The 17,631-nt window shown below is 41.3% G+C and overlaps 1 protein-coding gene across 6 annotated transcripts in view; it reads right to left on the reverse strand.

Moving 5' to 3' along the window:
- The window catches only part of LOC134344259 (histone deacetylase 9-like), a 695,601-nt gene that overhangs the window by 228,721 nt on the left and 449,249 nt on the right, over window positions 1-17,631 (reverse strand). For all 6 annotated transcript variants that reach the window (XM_063043755.1, XM_063043754.1, XM_063043751.1 and 3 more), the window contains one exon: window positions 8,614-8,737. In XM_063043755.1, the coding sequence (XP_062899825.1) occupies window positions 8,614-8,737 (124 nt within the window). The remainder of the gene's footprint in view (window positions 1-8,613; window positions 8,738-17,631) is intronic.

Here is a 17,631-nt window from a genome sequence, read left to right on the forward strand (position 1 = left end):
GAAGGAAGATTTTCAGTTCACCCTTTGTCAGTCCCGATGCCAATTTAAGTGAAGTAATTTTTATCAATCACTTTCCATTGCCATTTATCCATTTGATTTCATGTGCATTTATTTTCCAAATAATTTATCAAATCACCTTTAAATTTGATTAGACTCAGCAGTCTACATTGTTTTGGTCTGACAAGCTCACTACCTGAAGCCAGTCTGATTGGCAGATTTGGATTCTCGTCTGGCTGGACCACCCCAGGAACTCCAGAGGAGGGTCTAATTCTTGAGCTGAGGGAGGAGTGATGGAGATGTGACCTGGAGGAAGGTGTCTAATGGGACTGGCGATATGCAGAGGTTATTGGACTGTAAGGAAACACTTGCCTTCTCCCTTGAGCTGTCTTCAGTTTGCTGGGAAACACAAGCAGCTAAGATTAATTCCATGCATCTGACTGCACTTATAAATGGGGAACCCACCACATAGAAGCTGCTGATCCTACCTCTGTTAATCTCAGAATCAGATTGGATGGAATCAAATTACAGTCCAGGCATGAGACCCATAATATTCTAACACTTCACTCTATCCTCGTTAGGGGTTAAAATTCAGCTCAGAATGTTAGAGGAAACACAAAAATGAAAATCACTGAATACAGTCAACCAGATCAGTTATTCAAAATGGGAATAAGACACAGGAGCAGAATTTGGCTAGTCAGACCATTGAATCTGCTGCACCATTCCAACATGACTGATTTTTAATTCCTCTCAATGCCATTTTCCTGCCTTCTCACTGTAACCTTTGATGCACTTAATAATCAAGAACCTATCAAACACCGCTTTAAGTATACCCAATGATATGACCTCCACAGCCGTCCGTAGCAATGAATTCCAAATATTCACCACCCTCTTATTTAAGAAATTCCTCCATATCTCTGTTCTAAAGGAACATCCTTGTATTCTAAGAATGTGTCCTCTAATCCTAGACTCCCCAACTGTAGCAGATTTCATCTCCACATCCACAATATATATAAGTCTTTCAGTATTCAGTAGGTTTCCATGAGATCTCCTCTCATTCTTCTGAACTCCAGTGAGTACAGGGCATGAATGTGCCTCATACTTTAACCCTTTCATTCCCAGGATCATTCTTTTTGGATATCCTCTGAACCTCCCCCCACCCCCCGCCCAGTGCTAGTACATCTTTCTTAGGTAAGATAAGGGGCCCAAATCTGCTCAGAATAGTCCAAATATGGCCTGACTAATGCCTTATAAAGCCTCAGCATTACACCCTTGCTTTTATATTCTAGTCATCTCAAAATGAGTGCTAGCATTGCATTTGCCTTCCTTACCATCAACTCAACCCGCAAGCTAACTTTTAAAGAATCTTGTACGCAGACTCCCAAGTCCCCTTACATCTCTGATTTTTGAATTTTCTCCCCATTGAGAAAACAGTCTAAGCCTTTAGTCCTTTTACCAAAGTGCATGACCTAATCACTTTCTATCAAAGTACATGACATAAGGCTAGCTTATCTTCTTATTTCATCGTTTCTCTTTTATTGCTCTTTTAGTTACTATCTTTTGGTTTTTAAAATCTTCTCAATCCTCTAGTTTCCCACCAATTTTTGCTATATTATATGGCCTCTCTTTTCATTTATGCTGTCTTCGACTTCCTTTTTCAGCCACGGTTGCTTCATACTACCTTCAGAAAACTTTTTATTTGGGATATATTTCTGCTGTGCCTTCTAAATTACCCCCAGAAACTACAGTCATTGCCGGCCTGCCATCATCCTTGGCAGTGTCTCCTTCCAATCAACTTTGGCCGGCTCCTCTCTCATGCCTCTGTAATTCCCTTTACTCCACTGTAATACTGATACTTTATTTCCTCCCTGTTAAACTGCAGGGTGAATTTTATCATACTATAATCACTGCCTCCAAAGGGTTCCTTTACTTTAAGCTCCCTAATCAAATATGGCTCACTACACAACACCCAATCCAACATTTCCTTTTAACTAGTCTGCTCAACCAAAGCAGCTCTAAAAAGTCATTTCATAGGCATTCTACAAGTTCCCTCTCTTGGAATTCAACACCAACCTGATTTTCCCAATCTCCCTGCATATTGAAATGCCCCATAACTATTATAATATTGCCCTTTTGACATGCTTTTTCTATCTCCTGTTGTAATTAGAGTTGGAAGTATGTGTATCAGTCATGGTAAGACTGACTGAACCCTAAAGATAATCAACTCATTTGAACTTTGAAATGTCCAGAGATGAGGTCTGGTACCATACAAATTGAGACCCTTTTCACAAACTTTTAATTTTAGCATTTGCTAAGTCAGGGATAAAGCTAGGGGGAGGTTCTGGTGACTGAAGTGAAGAGTTAGTGGAACAGATATCAAGTGTCTCAAATTATGGAGGCAATGTTCTGGAGAAATTTCAATTAGATGGGATCAGACAGTATATTGTGAACATTCTTTTGGAAAACCTTACCAATTGGCCATGCTTCCATTTCCAGCTTACAGGCAGAGATGGTGCATAAGTAGAGAGGACCATGAAGGTATGAATGGTCAAGAGAGGCAGAGGAGTCCATGAAAGGATCAACTTGAATCATTTGACTGGGACAAATTCATGGATTCAACAATTGATCTGAGTGAGCATGCACGGTCATCACTAACTTCATTAACACCTATAAAAACATATCAGATATTCCCAGACCAGAAGCCCTGAATGAAGATGAAAATTAGTAGGCTGCTGAGGGCTAGATATGTCAAGACTAGTATTCCAAACACTACAAGTCCAAGTATGACCCAGAAATGCTATTGCTCCGAGCAAAGAGGAAACTCTGGGTGAAGCTAGAGACATGTGGACAGAAGACAGCTGTGGCAGGGTTTGCACACCATCAGCTCCCGATGGGTGAATTCAAATGACAGAATCTGCAATGACACATCATTCTCTGATGGCATCAATGCCTTTTATACACACTTTGGGAGAGAGAATAATGACCCATTGCACAAGTCCACCTACCTCCCAATGACGCTGTGATCTCAGTCCCGGAGGCTGAAGACAGAACATTCTCAGGACAGTGAACCCTTGCAAAGTGTCAGGCCTTAATGACATACCTGGTTGAGTATAAAGACCTCTGCTGACCAACTGATTGGAGTGTTCAAGACATCTTCAACCTCTCACTTCTGCAGTCTGAGGATCCCACCTGCTTCAAGATAGTATCACTTTTACCAATACCCGAGTACAGCGGGATGACCTGTCTCAATTAGTACCATCTGGTAGAGTTTACATCCGCCTTAATGAAATGCATCAAGAGGCTGCCACTGCTTCATATCAGCTCCTGTCTACAACAGATGTTATTTCATTGGTTTTCACTTCTGGTTTGGACAACCCAGACAACTGTAGCATACACTGACTGGCCACTTTATTAGGTACGCCGGTACTCTGCTCGTTAATGCAAATTTCTAATCAACCAATCATGTGGCAACAACTCAATGCATAAAAGCATGCAGGCATGGTCAAGAGTTGTTGTTCAGACCAAACACCAGAATGGGGAAGAAATGTGACCTAAAAGAATTTGACCATGGAATAATTGCTGGTGCCAGACATGGTGGTTTGAGTATCTTAGAAATTGCTGATTTCCAGCACAGCAGTATTAGATTAGATTAGATTATGATCTTGCGTCTAAAGTTTTCAGAGAATGGTGCAAGAAACAACAAAAAAAACATCCAGTGATTGGCTATTTTGTAGGCAAAAATGCCTTGTTAATGAGAGAGGTCAGAGGAGAATGGCTGGACTAGTTCAAGCTGACAGAAAGGCAACAGTAAGCCAAATAACCACACTACAGTATTAGTGTGGAGAAGAGCAACCCTGGGTGCACAGCACATCAAACCCTGAAATGGATGGGCTACAACAGCAGCAGACCACAAACATACATTCAGGGGCCACTTTATTAGGTACACGATGCACCCACTAAATTGGCCACTGAGTGTACATGTCAAGCTGTTGTTCATAGCTCAGTGTACAATACCTTTTTCCCCTCCAAACCGACCATCAGGCTCCAAGTCCTGAGCCTCTATACCTCACTTCACCAATCCTCGACTTCCTCACTGGGATATCACAATTAGTATGGATGGAAAACTTTGCCTCCTCTTCCTCACTGACCATCAATCCAGGCACACAACAGTGCTGCGTGCTTGGCCCCCTCAACTTTCTCTAATCCTAAGATTGTGGGGCTACGCAATGGACTTTCCATCCTGCTCCTACTAAAATAGAGCAATGGATAAGTTTGAGATGGTTCAGAGTTTAGTGTTAAATGTTATCAATTTTAACTTGCCATCTAATGAAAGCACACATCCTAAGGGGAACATTTTTGAGAACCAAAAGCAAAGGAAAATTTAGACATAGAATGATTTAGCACTATAAGTTGCTGTGGTCAATACTGAAGTCAAAGTCGAGTTTATTTTTATATTCACAAGTACACGTAAGCACAGGTGCAATGAAAAACATCCTTGCAGCAGAATTACAGCCACAAAGCATCATATAAGCAATATTCACAAGTAAATAAAATAAACTTGAATTACATACAACTTTAATTAGAAAGAAACAATTAGAACAAAAAAAATCATTTCAATGCAAAGTGATCAGACTGGTCAAGTGAGGAGGAAGGTAGGTGGGAGGGGAAAGGGGGATGAAGTGAGAAGCTGGGAGGTGTTAGATAGAAAAGGTAAAGGACTAAAGAGAAGGAACCTGAGAGGCAAAGAGAGTGGACCATGGGAGGAAGGGAAGGAGAAGGGGCACCACAGGGAGGCGATAGACAGGTGAGACATGAAGAGGAGAGGCAAGAAGGGATCTAGAAGTGGAATAGAAGAAGAAAGAAGAGGGAGGAGGAGAAGATAAGTTGAGGATGGACGTCTGGGAAATGGAGTAGATGTGGGTAAGGTCAGCATCAATGGTGGAGGGAAGGAAACCACTTTCTTTGAAAAAGGAGGACATTTTTGACATTCTGGAAGGAGAGCCTCATCCTGTGAACAGATGAGGTGGAGAGAAAGGAAATGAATCAAGGGAATGGCATTTATACAGAAGACATGGTGGAAAGAATTATAGTCAAGATAGCTTTGAGAATCAGTAGATTTATAAAATATATCAGTAAATAGTCTGTCTGCAGAGATGGAGACAGATCAAAAAGGGGAGAGAGAGAGAGGTGTCAGAAATGGACACATGAATTTGAGGGCAGGGAAAGTTGATGAAATTAAGGAACACAGCATGAATGCCTAAAGCACCAATGCAGTGCTCAGTGTGAAGTAGCACACAAAGAATTTGGGAGCATTACCAGTGAAAGTTTGTAGCATGGACAGTTCCACATTGCCAACGGACAGGCAGGCATTGCTGGGTCGCATGTGGGTACACATGACTACACCTTGGGTTTGGAGAAAGTGTGAGGAATCGAAATAGAAATTGTTGAGTGTGAGGACCAGCTCTACCATCTGCAGGTTAGTGGTAGTGGAGGGGAACTGGTTAGGTCTTTTGTCTAGAAAGAAGCAGAAAGCTTTAAGACCTTCTTGATGGAGGATAGAAGTGAATAAGAACCATATATCCAATGTGAAAATGAGGCAGACGGGGCCAGGGAATTGAAAGTTGTTGAAGAGATTGGGAGCAAGTCAAGTATCTTGGATGTAGGTGGGAAGGAACAGAACCAAGGGGGATAAACTGTCGTGATTACAGTTTTGTCAGCTGGTTCAAGAACTGAATAGTTGAATGGAAGTAGCCGAATCTGGTGATGTGGGATTTCAGGCTTCTGTACCTCCTGCTGGATGGTAGCTGCAAAAAGACGGCATAGCCCTGATGTTAGAGATCTTTTGATGCTGCATGGTGTCCTCTTGTGACAGTCCCTCCTTTAGATACTACCCAATGGTGGAAAAAGATGAGCCCATGATATATCTGACTAAAGTCCAGTAATCTCTTCAGCTTCTTAGATTTTTGCACATCCAACTTGCCCTAACAGACCATGATACAACCAGGTAGGTTCTTGCTTAGGTAAGGGGTGAAAGCAGGGGAGTGAGGATGACTAGAAAAGTTGGATCAGCCCATGAATAAATGGCAAAGCAGACTCGATGGGCTGATTGGCCTACTTCTGCTCCTATATCTTATCTTATGGTCATTCAGAATAGTTTTAACAGTATATCCATAAAAGATTGTTAAGAGCTTTCTTACTGTCTAAAATTCTACTGATGGGGAAATTGACTATCCATTTGCAGAAGGAGGTACAGATGACCAGACCTTGAAGTTTGGTGATTATTTTGGATACAATGATTGCGATAAACATTGAGTTGTGGTCAATGAACTGAAGCCTGATGTATGAGTTTCTGTTGGCCAGGTGATCTAGAGCAGAACGTAGAACTGGAAAAATCGTATCTGCTGTTGACCTGATATAGCGGTATGCAAACTGGAGCAGGTCCAGGTCATCTCTGATGCAGGAGCTGATTTGCAACATAACCAACCTCTCAAAACACTTCATTATAGTAAGTGGTATGGGATAGTAATCATTGAGGCAGATCATCATGCTCTTCTCGGGCACCTTTTCAGAGCAAACAGGATCTCAGACCATAGGAGAGAGAGTTTGAATTTGTCTGTAAATACTCCAGGCAGTTCATCTGCACAGATGTTTAGTACTTGGCCATGTACTTTGTCTGGTTGAGTTGCCTATCAGGAATTCACCTTCTTGAAAGATGCCCAGACAGCAGCCTTAGAAATTGAAATTATAGGGTCAACTAGAGATGACCTTGTAAACCAAGTGGGATATGACTTCTTTTTATATGAGTCCAGTGAAATGGGATAGTTTTGCGATACTGAAATAGGAAGTAAGTGTCATCCTGAATCAACCAATATAAATCTTCTTTATTATTTAAAGGTGTCCTCACTGCAATACTGAAATTACGTTGTTAGAAGTACTATCTTCTCCCACCTTCTGGTTATTCTCATCGGGGAGAAGGTACAGGAGCCTGAATACCTACATTCTACCCCTCCATCAGACTTCTGAACAGTTCATGAACCAATGAACACTGCCTACTACTATTATTTTTTGATTATGTTTTTATTTTGCATTTATAGTATTTTATGTCTTTGCACTGTACTGCTCGAGGAAACAAAGAATTTCACATCATTTAAAACAGTGACAATAATCCTGATCCTGAGTCTGAAATATCTCACATTACCTCCACTAAACACAAACAAGAATATAAGCTGATAGCAACACACACAAGTGCCAGAGGAACTTAGCAGACTAGGCAGCATCTATGGAAAAAAATACAGCTGACATTTCATGTCACCCGCACACAGAATACTCTGCAGATGCTGGGGTCAAAGCAACACTCACATCACGCTGGAGGAACTCAGCAGGTCGGGCATTAACCGTGGAAATGAACAGTCAACGTTTTGGGCTGAGACCCTTCGTCAGGACTGAAGAGGGAAGGGGCAGAGGCTCTATAAAGAAGGTGGGGGGGAGGGTGGGAAGGAGAAGGCTGGTAGGTTCCAGGTGAAAAACCAGTAAGGGGAAAGATAAAGGGGTGGGGGAGGGGAAGCAGGGAGGTGATAGGCAGGAAAGGTGAGGAAGGAATAGGGGAAAGCACAATGGGAAGCAGAAGGAGGTGGAACCATGAGGGAGGTAGTAGGCAGCTGGGGGAGGGGGCAGAGTGACATAGGGATAGGGGAAGGGAGGGGGAGGGAACTACCAGAAGTTGGAGAATTCTATGTTCATACCAAGGGGCTGGAGACTACCCAGACAGTATATGAGGTGTTGCTCCTCCAACCTGAGTTTGGCCTCATCATGGCAATAGAGGAGGCCATGTATGGACATATCCGAATGGGAATATGAAGCAGAGCTGAAGTGGGTGGCAACTGGGAGATCCTGTCTGTTGTGGCGGACGGAGCGGAGGTGCTCGACGAAGCGGTTGCTCTCTCCCCTCCCCCATTTTTAAAATCTACTCCTCAGCCTTTTTTTTCTCCAGTCTTGCCGAAACATCTCAGCCCGAAACATTGACTCAGATTTCCAGCATGTGCAGATTTTCTCTTGTTAGTGATATAAGATGACAGTTTTATTCACCTCTATACCTCAGTTCCACAAAAGAAAATGAATCCAAAAAGCAACAACTGGGAGCCAATATTCTTTTATGCATTTTGTACTGGCATCAAAGGGTTGCCCTGAGCAACATTCCTCTCACTATGTTAAAGAGATTAATTTCTTTCACATCAAATTAGATTTCACAGTGCAGATGATATATTTAACTACAGTTTCTTCAAATTAATTCATCATAGCTGAACATATTGCGACATCCTTAGAGACATCACACAGTTTAAATACAAATTCTGTCTCATTAAGTAATGTTGAAAATGGCTCAATTATATAACTGATTTTTATCTCTTTCTTTCAATTAAAATAACTTATTCAGTCTCACATTATTAATCAATCTACTCTAGTGGAACAAATGCAAGCTTTGGCCAAATGAAGCATAGGCAAAACATGGAAAATAATGAATAAAGGACAAATGAAATTACTTTCTTGCAATTCAACACAATCATTTTATGAAGTTTTGTTGTAAAACTTAATTGCTATTTGCTGGATGATGATACATACAGGTACCAGAGCTTGGGATGCTGTGAGACAGAATGACTCTGTCCACTCATTGAAGTCTCTTTGGCTGACTTGCTCAACAGGAACTCCTGAAGCTTCTGTTTCACCTCCGTACTGGCCATTGCACCTGAAAGAAATACTTCATTTAGTTTTCGTTACAAAGAATGAAGCATGCTAAGCAAACGTCATTTGGGAAAAAGTTTACGTTTAATTATGGGTGAAAGCACAGTATTAAATGTAAGCACATGAAGTAAAAGCACATGACTAGTAATGGAACTGGTGACTAAAGATGGTTGAAATACTGATATATTACTTCAAATACTAACTATTAACATCAAGTGTTAAGCTTCTCATGTTCACTCAAGCACAGTGATAAAGAAGCACTTTTATAATCAGGTGATCAGGAAGTTTGTGGGACTTAGCAGTTATAATATTTGGACATCCTTCTGTTGTGTTGGACCACGCCAATACTGCAGCTTGACTGCTAATGTAGTCTTCCATTGGGAAAGAAGGTCCCAGCAGAGCACGACATTAGGGTTTGCCCAGCTGTGCTGCACACACAGATTAGCTGTGACAGCAGGCAAGGCTCTGCTCCAGGCTCAACAGCTGTCAAAGCTGTCGGCCTTCGTGCATTTGTTATTCACAAGTACTTAGTAACCTTAAAACAAATTATAAAACAATTTATTTAATAATTATCACAGACTTAAGCACTGAAAATGAATCAAAAATATCAGGCCAGATTATAATTTGATCTGACCTGCCTCCGATAGTTACTCTGCACAACTTCAGTCATCCAGCTGCTGAACATCTCCAGGCCTCGTAGCTTAGCCTCACTATGAGGCGGAGCAGAATGTGATTGGTGGCCAACCAAGAATCAGGAGCTGCATCCTGGGACCCTGATGCTCTTTGAAGGTTCATGCTAGTAAACCTGATAATTGTCTTATATGCCTCCTATTAGCAAGAACTTTTAAAAACAATTGGAGCAGATTTAAAATTAATGTAATCATTTCATTTAAAATTTAATTAATCATCTTTAATTAATTAAAAGAAAACAGTGAAAATATGGAACATTCTTAGGTATTCTTTTACCGTAAAGGTAGATTATCAACACCATTAATAGGAAGACTCAATGGTGAGTCAGATTTCAGATATATCTGATCTCCAGTGCATTCCATAATTCAATGCTGTTGCATGCAGGTGTGGAAGTTGGGAACACTTTGGAGAGCACACCACAGCTAACAGCTAATCTTCCACAGAATATTTCAGGAAATACACAATACCACCTTATAATGCACAGGTCTTTCATTTCTGTTCAGCCTAGGCAAAGGAACTGGCCCTTAAATTGTGGGGGGGGGGAACAAATCATCTTCTTTCCACTTCTCTGAAATGTACAATCTATGCCATCATGTGGCCAGCTATTCAGTTCACATTTCTGGTCTGTTAACAGCTTAAATTATCTACAGCAAAGACATCAGTAAGATTCAAACAGTATAGAAAAAAAAATACTGGGATGTTGCTGGGACTTGAGGAACTGAGTTATAGAGAAAGACTGAACAGTTCCTGACGAAGGGTCTCGGCCTGAAACATCGACTGTGCCTCTTCCTAGAGATGTTGCCTGGCCTGCTGCGTTCACCAGCAACTTTGATGTGTGTTGCTTGAACAGTTTAGCATCTTTGTTCTCTGGAGTGTAGGAGAATGAGGGGAAGTTTAATAGATCTATACAAAATTATGAAGGGTATAGACAGGGTAAATGCAAGCAGGCTTTTCCAACTGAAGTTAGATGAGACTAGAACGAGAAGTCACAGGTTAAGGGTGAAACGTGAAATATTTAAGGGTAACCTGAGGAGAAACTCCTTCACTCAGAGGTAGTGCAAATGCGGAATGAGCTGCCAGTGGATGCAGGCTCCACTGCAACGTTTAATAGAAGTTTGGATAAGTGCGTGAGTGGGAAGGGTATGGAGAGTTGTTGTCCAGGTACAAGTCTTTGGGACTAGACAGTATAACAGTTATTCTTCCTAGTCCTATTACCTCATGTTTTCCTTAAATAGTTCACATTTCACCCTTAACCTATGACCTCTAGTTCTAGTCTCACCAACCTCAGTGGGAAAAGCCTGCTGGCATCTGCCCTATCTATACCCCTCATAATTTTGTATAACACTATCAAATCTCTCCGCATTCTCCTACAGTCCAGGAAATAAAGTCCTTACCTATTCAGCCTTTCACTATAACTCAGTGAAATATACTTAAAAATATTGAAATAGATTTAAATAAATAATGTAAAGTAACTGGAGCAATTAACTGCACTTATCTTTCTCCAGAGGGATGTCAATATTATTCAAATGAATGGGTTCCTATTTTTATGCCAGTCTTTCATGGCAAAGTGAATTAGGATTCTCTTCAGGAAACTTCTCAGTGGCTGAAATCAATGGCAAGCCCAGCTATGAAACTGAAGTTCTTACAAGATCTGACCTTGGATTTGTCTGGGAATCAGCTATTTCAATAATGAGACAAGGTACTATGTGACCTATTGATGTGGAATGTGCTGAGTGCCAGGAGATCACTTTGGAAGATCAGCTGCAGGAAAATAGGATTTTGTTCATCTGGTACAGGGACAAATAAAGTAAAATGTGGTATTTTTCTGATACTCTGTTTATCTTTTACAATTTCTCCTTCAGTAAACTTTTCTAGTACATTTGCCTGATCATTATTCTGTATGGGTTAATAATCTCTTATTCCACTTCCTGGATGTTGGGCATGTTCACCAGCAGCACTTCACTCACTCTTTCAATAAGGAAGCTTTTAGCTTCAAAAGGAAAGCAGAATCTTTTGAATTGGCAATAGATGCTCTGAAAATCAATATAATATGCCGTCTCTTTAGATTGGTTGTGGAGAAGTTTCTTGATGCTGGGTCTTAATTGTTTAATAGTCAATTGTCCTGGATTGATCCGCTAAAATTGTGAGTAATTATATAAGGGTTGCTGGGGTTGGAACAGGGGTGGCAGTGGAGTTGTCTGGTCCCAACTGTCCTTGCTAATAAATTAAAGAACCAGACGGGGAGTGGGGGGGAAGAAATCTACATCAGCAATCAAACATTGATTGGTTCCCATTGAGAATAAAACTTTTATGGGTATAATACAATAGATGGTAGGAACATATGAAACTAATGTGCTGATGTTCTGATTTTCTTAATTCCTGTTATTTTCAGCATTTGTAAGCAATGGCTACCAACTTTAACTGCAATATATATGGCAAGACATTGGCATCAATGAAAATGGCATAGTTTAACCCTGGATCTCCTTGAAACCTTTTTCTTTTCTCCTTTCTTTACTTGGGCAGCACAGTAGCATAGTGTAATGCGCCAGCGACCCAGGGTCAATTCTGCCAATGTCTGTAAGGAGTTTGTACATTCTTCCTGTGACCGCCCGGGCTTCCTCTGGGTGCTCTGGTTTTCTCCCATATTTCAAAGACGTACAGTTAATTGGTCACATGGGTGTAAGTAGGCAGTACAGGCTCATTGGTCTAGAAAAGCCTATTACTGTGCAGTATCTTTGAATAAATAGAATTCCCTAGAGCTAACGACCTTCCTGTGTGTGAGCAAAGTTGCGACTTTTCACTTATGAACTAGAACAGATGTTGGCACACTATGTGACTGTTCAGAGACATCATAGCCAAGTCTACTCCTACACTTACCTGACCCACATTCATGTATAATATAGCCAGCATCAATGGAATGAGAACTGATATATTCTTAACAGAAGCCTAGAAATCGTTAGGAACAGAAAGGTTGCTGTGCCTTTCATAAAGATAGCTGAGCAAATGCCTCATTATTGTCCCAGCTGAAATCAGCAAACATAAGAGTGGAAGTAACTAAATGCCATCCTCTATATTTATCGATTGTGATCTTTGAAACAACGAACATTCAGATCATTAGGTAATTAAAGGGCTGTTTAGATTAATTAACTTCAAAGTTCAAAATAGATACATTATCAAAGCACATACTGTATACTTCACCACATAGAGCCCTAGGATTTGTTTTCTTGCGGGCATTCCCAGTAATCCAAGAAACATAATAGAATCAATTAAAGACAATGCCTAACAGGACCGACTTGGTGCAAAAAGCAACAAACAGTGCAAATACAAAAAACAGAAAGGAAACAATAACAATAAATAAATTAGCAATGAATATTGAAAACATGAGATGAAGAACCCTTGCAAGTGAGTCCATAGGTTGTAAACAGTTCAGTGATTGGATGAGTGAAGTACTTTGCACTGGTTCAAGAGCCTGATGGCTGAGGGGTAATAACTGTTCCTGAACTAGGTGGTCTGGGTCCTGATGCTACTGTGCCTTCTTCCTGATGACAGCAGTGAGAAAAGAACATGTACTGAGTTGTGGGGGTCTTTGATAATGGATACTGTTTTCTTTCAACAGCGCCTCATAAGATATAGGAGCAGAATTAGGCCATTGATCCCATCAAGTCTGCTCTGACATTTCATCACGGCTGATCCAATTTTCCTCTTAGCCCCAGTCTTCTCCCCATATCCCTTCATGCCCTGACCAATCAAGAATCATCTCCACGTATTAAACTGTGTAATCTGGCTAGTTCTGGCCTCACTAGCACGTGGTGTGCGTAGCAATCCTGAGATCACAACCCAGGAGTTCCCTCCCTATATCTTAGCACCTAGCTCCCTGAACTCACTATGTAGAACTTTGCCACTTGTCCTACCCATGTCATTGGTACCTAATGGACCACGATTTCTGGATGCTCACCCTCCCACTTAAGAATGCTCAGGACTCAATCCAAGATATCCCGGACATTGACACCCAGAAGGCAACATACCACCCAGGAATCTCGTTCTTGCCCAAAGAACCTCCTGTCTATTCCCTTAACTAACAAATCCCGTATCACCACAATGTTCCTCTTCTCCCCCCTTCCCTTGTGAGTCACAGAGGCAGACTCAGTGCCAGAGACCAGACCACTGTGACTTTCATCTGTTAGGTCATGACCCTACCCACCCCACCACCACCCCCGACAGTATCCAAAGTGATATACCTGTTGTTGAGGGGAATGGCCACAGGGGTACTCTGCACTGACTCCTTAACCTCTTTCCCCTTTCTGACTGTCACCCAGTTTCCTGTGTCTTGCACCTTGGGTGTAACTATCTCTCTCAATGTCCTATCTATCACTCCCTTAGCATCCCAAATGATCCAGTTTATTGGAAGCTGCAGCTGGATGTATTTCTCGCAGTTGTCATCAGGGACACTGGAGGTCTCCCCGCCTTCCCACATCCCACAAGAGGAGCATTTCACTGTCTTGCCTGTCATCCCTATTGTCCCTCGCTAAGCAGACGTGAAGAAGAGAAAGAAAAAACTTGAGCTTTTCTTTCCTTTGCTTTCGCTGAGCGAAGCCTCTCTTTGATAAAGCCTTGAAGAGGTAAAACCTTAAGATCACCACTCTGACAATGGCCACTGTGCTTGCCCCTGCCCTCCTTTAATTTGGTCTTACCAATCATTCTCAAGCGCCGATTGATTGCTGGTCAAAGCTCTATTACGCTGCCGTGACCCTCTCCTGGCTTTTACCCATAAGCAGTTGATCTGATTGAAGTCCCCTCCTCTCCAAACTTCTGATGCATGAATTGGCCACTGATCAGAGCTCATCAAAGTAGATGTGCTTAATGGTAGGGTGGGCTTTACCTGTGATGGACTGGACTATATCCACTACTTTTTCTAGGATTTTACGCTCAAGGGAATTGGTGTTCCCATATCAGGTAGCGATGCGGCCACTCAATGTACTCTCTACCACACATCTGTTGAAGTCTGTCGAAGTTTTAGATGTCATGCCAAATCTTTGCAAACTATTAAGTACAGGTGCTGCCATGCTTTCTTTGTAATTGCAATTACATGCTGGGCCCAGGACAGGTCCTCTGAAATGATAACACCAAAGGACTTAAAGTTGCTGACCCTCTTCACCTCTGATCACCTGATGAGGACTGGCTCATGACCTCCAGTTTCATCCTCCTGAAGTCAATAATCAGAACCTTGGTCTTGCTGACATTGAGTGAGAGGTTTATGTTGTCGCACCACTTAGCCAGGCTTTCAGTCTCCCTCCTACATGCTGATCTGCCACCACCTTTGATTCGGCCAAGACAGTGGTGTCATCAGCAAACTTAAATATGGCATTAGAGCTGTGCTTTGCCTCACACTTATGAATGTAAAGCAAGTAGAGCAGGGAGCTAAACATACAGCCTTGTGGTGCACCTGTACTGATGGAGATCATGGAGCAGATGTTATTCCCAATCTGACCGGACCAGGATCTGCAAGTGAGGAAATCAAGGATCCAAATGCACAAGGAGGTATTGAGGCCTAGGTCTTGAAATTTATTGAATCTTTTTGAGGGGATGATGCCACTCAATGCTGAGCTGTAGTTGATAAAGAACATCCTGATATATGCATCATTACTGTTCAGCAATGATGGATTGAGTGAAGAACCAATGAAATGGCATCTGTTGTGGACCTGTTGTGATGGTAGACAAATTGGAGCGGATCCAAGTCACTTCTCAGGCAGGAGTTGATACGTTTAATCAGCAAACTTTCAAAACCTTCATCACGATGAATGTAAGTGCTACTGGATGATAATCATTGGGGCAGGTTACCACTTTCCTCTTAGGCAGTGGTATAATTGAAGCCTGCTTGAAGCAGGTGAGTACCTCAGACTGCTGAAATTTGGAAAGAAAATGCAGCACACGTACTGTCTTGTAGCATAAGTAAAGTATGTCCAATTGTTGCTGATAGCATAACTGAAAGATGGTAGGGTGTTCCATTACAAATGGTATTAAACAAATCAGTGATCACCATGTTGGGTGGAGCAACTAAATGGCAAAATGCTATTAGGCTTTCGAAAAATGTCACATGTCCTGTGGTTCTATTGCCACCACACTGCTATGAAATTCATTTACTATTTGTGCTTTTCCCAAAAACAGGCTTCCTCTTGCACTCTGAAAATGCCAGATCTGTTATTAATTTAACATCAATACCTTTGCCAAACAGAAACATCATTTAAATGAATCAGAAGCCAATTGACTTTAGGAAAGAGTGAACCATGCACCAAATTAATTCATGCTAATGAAATATGTGGGTCCCTATTGGATCTGTGTATTGACCCCTTTCAACAAGCATAGAAACTTCAAAGAAATGAATTGTCCCCTAAAGACAAGCTTCCCACTGATGCATTTGTTCAATTCCTTCCTTTTTTCTGTGCTACATAGATGAGTACTTTAAAAGTACAAGCAGTGAAGTAACTGCAAAGTCTGAAGGCTTTACTGTTGTCACACAGTTATTAACAATTGCGTTTGCTGGCGTCAGAAGCTGACCTTTTTCCACTGAGTACTGGCTGAAAATATGTACCAGGATAGAGCATTTGGAACCACTTTATACTTAAATTGTTTCCTGGCAGCACTGTTTATATATCAGAATAACTGTGTGATGTCTAACACTCACATATATTTTGTTGCATATTGTGCAACTATTGGTATTTACTGAAAGTTCCCTTCACTATGTTGATGGTTTTCACAATTTTCAGTCAGCAAAGCTCACACCCAACGATCAAGGTATGTTATTAATAAAAACAGAAGAAAACTGACAATGCTACCGTTATTGTTAGCATGTTATTGGGTTTTGAATCTGATATTCCATCACATCTGGCAGGATTCTTGGAATAATAACTGGTGCCAACTGGTGCCTTCTGCATATTTACTAAAATAAGCAGAAAATTATAAGGAACTGTTATACAATTAATACATAATTAGTAATTCCCCATCACTTGCGAAAGATGGTGCCAATAAGGTGAGACTCGCTGCGTGCAGCTCCAATGGGAATTATCAAATATTCCCATTCTGGATTACTACAGGTGAAATTCACAGTCACAGCAAGCAGCACTGTTCTAAGATAGTTTAAAAAAAGATCCATGAATACTCAAAATTGATGGATCCTGGACTGCAGACTCAGGTCACGAGTGCAGTTTCCTTTTTGAAAATAAAGGAAGCGAGGAAAGGATGCTGGGCTACATGCACGATTGAAACATCAAGGCTTTAGACCCCACCCGCCTCTCTCTCAACTATCTTGCTAGCAAATGTACAGTCTCTGGAAAATAAAATTGAAGACCTCAGAGCAAGATCGATGTACCAGGGGAACATTAGGGACTGTTGTGCATTTTGCTTCATGGAAACATGGCTCAATCCTACTATTTTGGATGCAGCACTGCAGCTCGAGGGTTTTTCCATTAACTGAACAGATAGGTCACTTTTTGTGTCTTCTAAAGGTAGAGGAGGTGGAGTATACTCATGATTAACTCATTGTGGTGCATAGATATGGGAGTTCTGTCTCAGTCCTGCTTGTTCATCTGGAAAATCTAGTGGTCAAGTGTCATCCTTTCTATCTTCCGAGGGAGTTTTCCACCATCATCCTGGTACTGGTGTACATTCCACTTCTGGCCAACATCAGGCAGACACTGAAGCAGCTAAGCTCCATGATCAGCAGGGATAAAATAGAGCCTTCCCGATAATTATGGCGGATTTCAACCAGGCAAGCTTCAAAACTAACCTAAAAGGTAGAATTGGCTGCTGATGATGTGCTGAAGGCATTTCCTCTCTCTGTATAATCAATAGCAATGCCATGAGTCAAGTAGTCATTCAATGATATTATCATACTTCTGTGATTTATCACAGAAGTATTCAGATAATTATATTTCTTTCTTGTGAAAAGATTTAGCAATGGAGGAGTATCACAGCCAAGCCTGATCCTATAACAGTTATTTGTGGACTATCCTTGCAATTTTCCTGCTCAACTGCTGTAGCACATGGAAGATCATTGAGTATAGCCAAATATCCCCAATGTTCTACTTATCAAGTTTCTAGAAAATTATATAGAAGTCAAGAGTAGAATGTTGATTTTTCCCCTCCTCCTCTGTCCAAAGCTGCTAAATTAAATTATAAAATTCAGAGATAAAGGAAAAGGTCAGGAAATAA

This window comes from Mobula hypostoma, chromosome 3 (genome assembly GCF_963921235.1).
Source record: "Mobula hypostoma chromosome 3, sMobHyp1.1, whole genome shotgun sequence".
NCBI classification, from domain to species: domain Eukaryota; kingdom Metazoa; phylum Chordata; class Chondrichthyes; order Myliobatiformes; family Myliobatidae; genus Mobula; species Mobula hypostoma.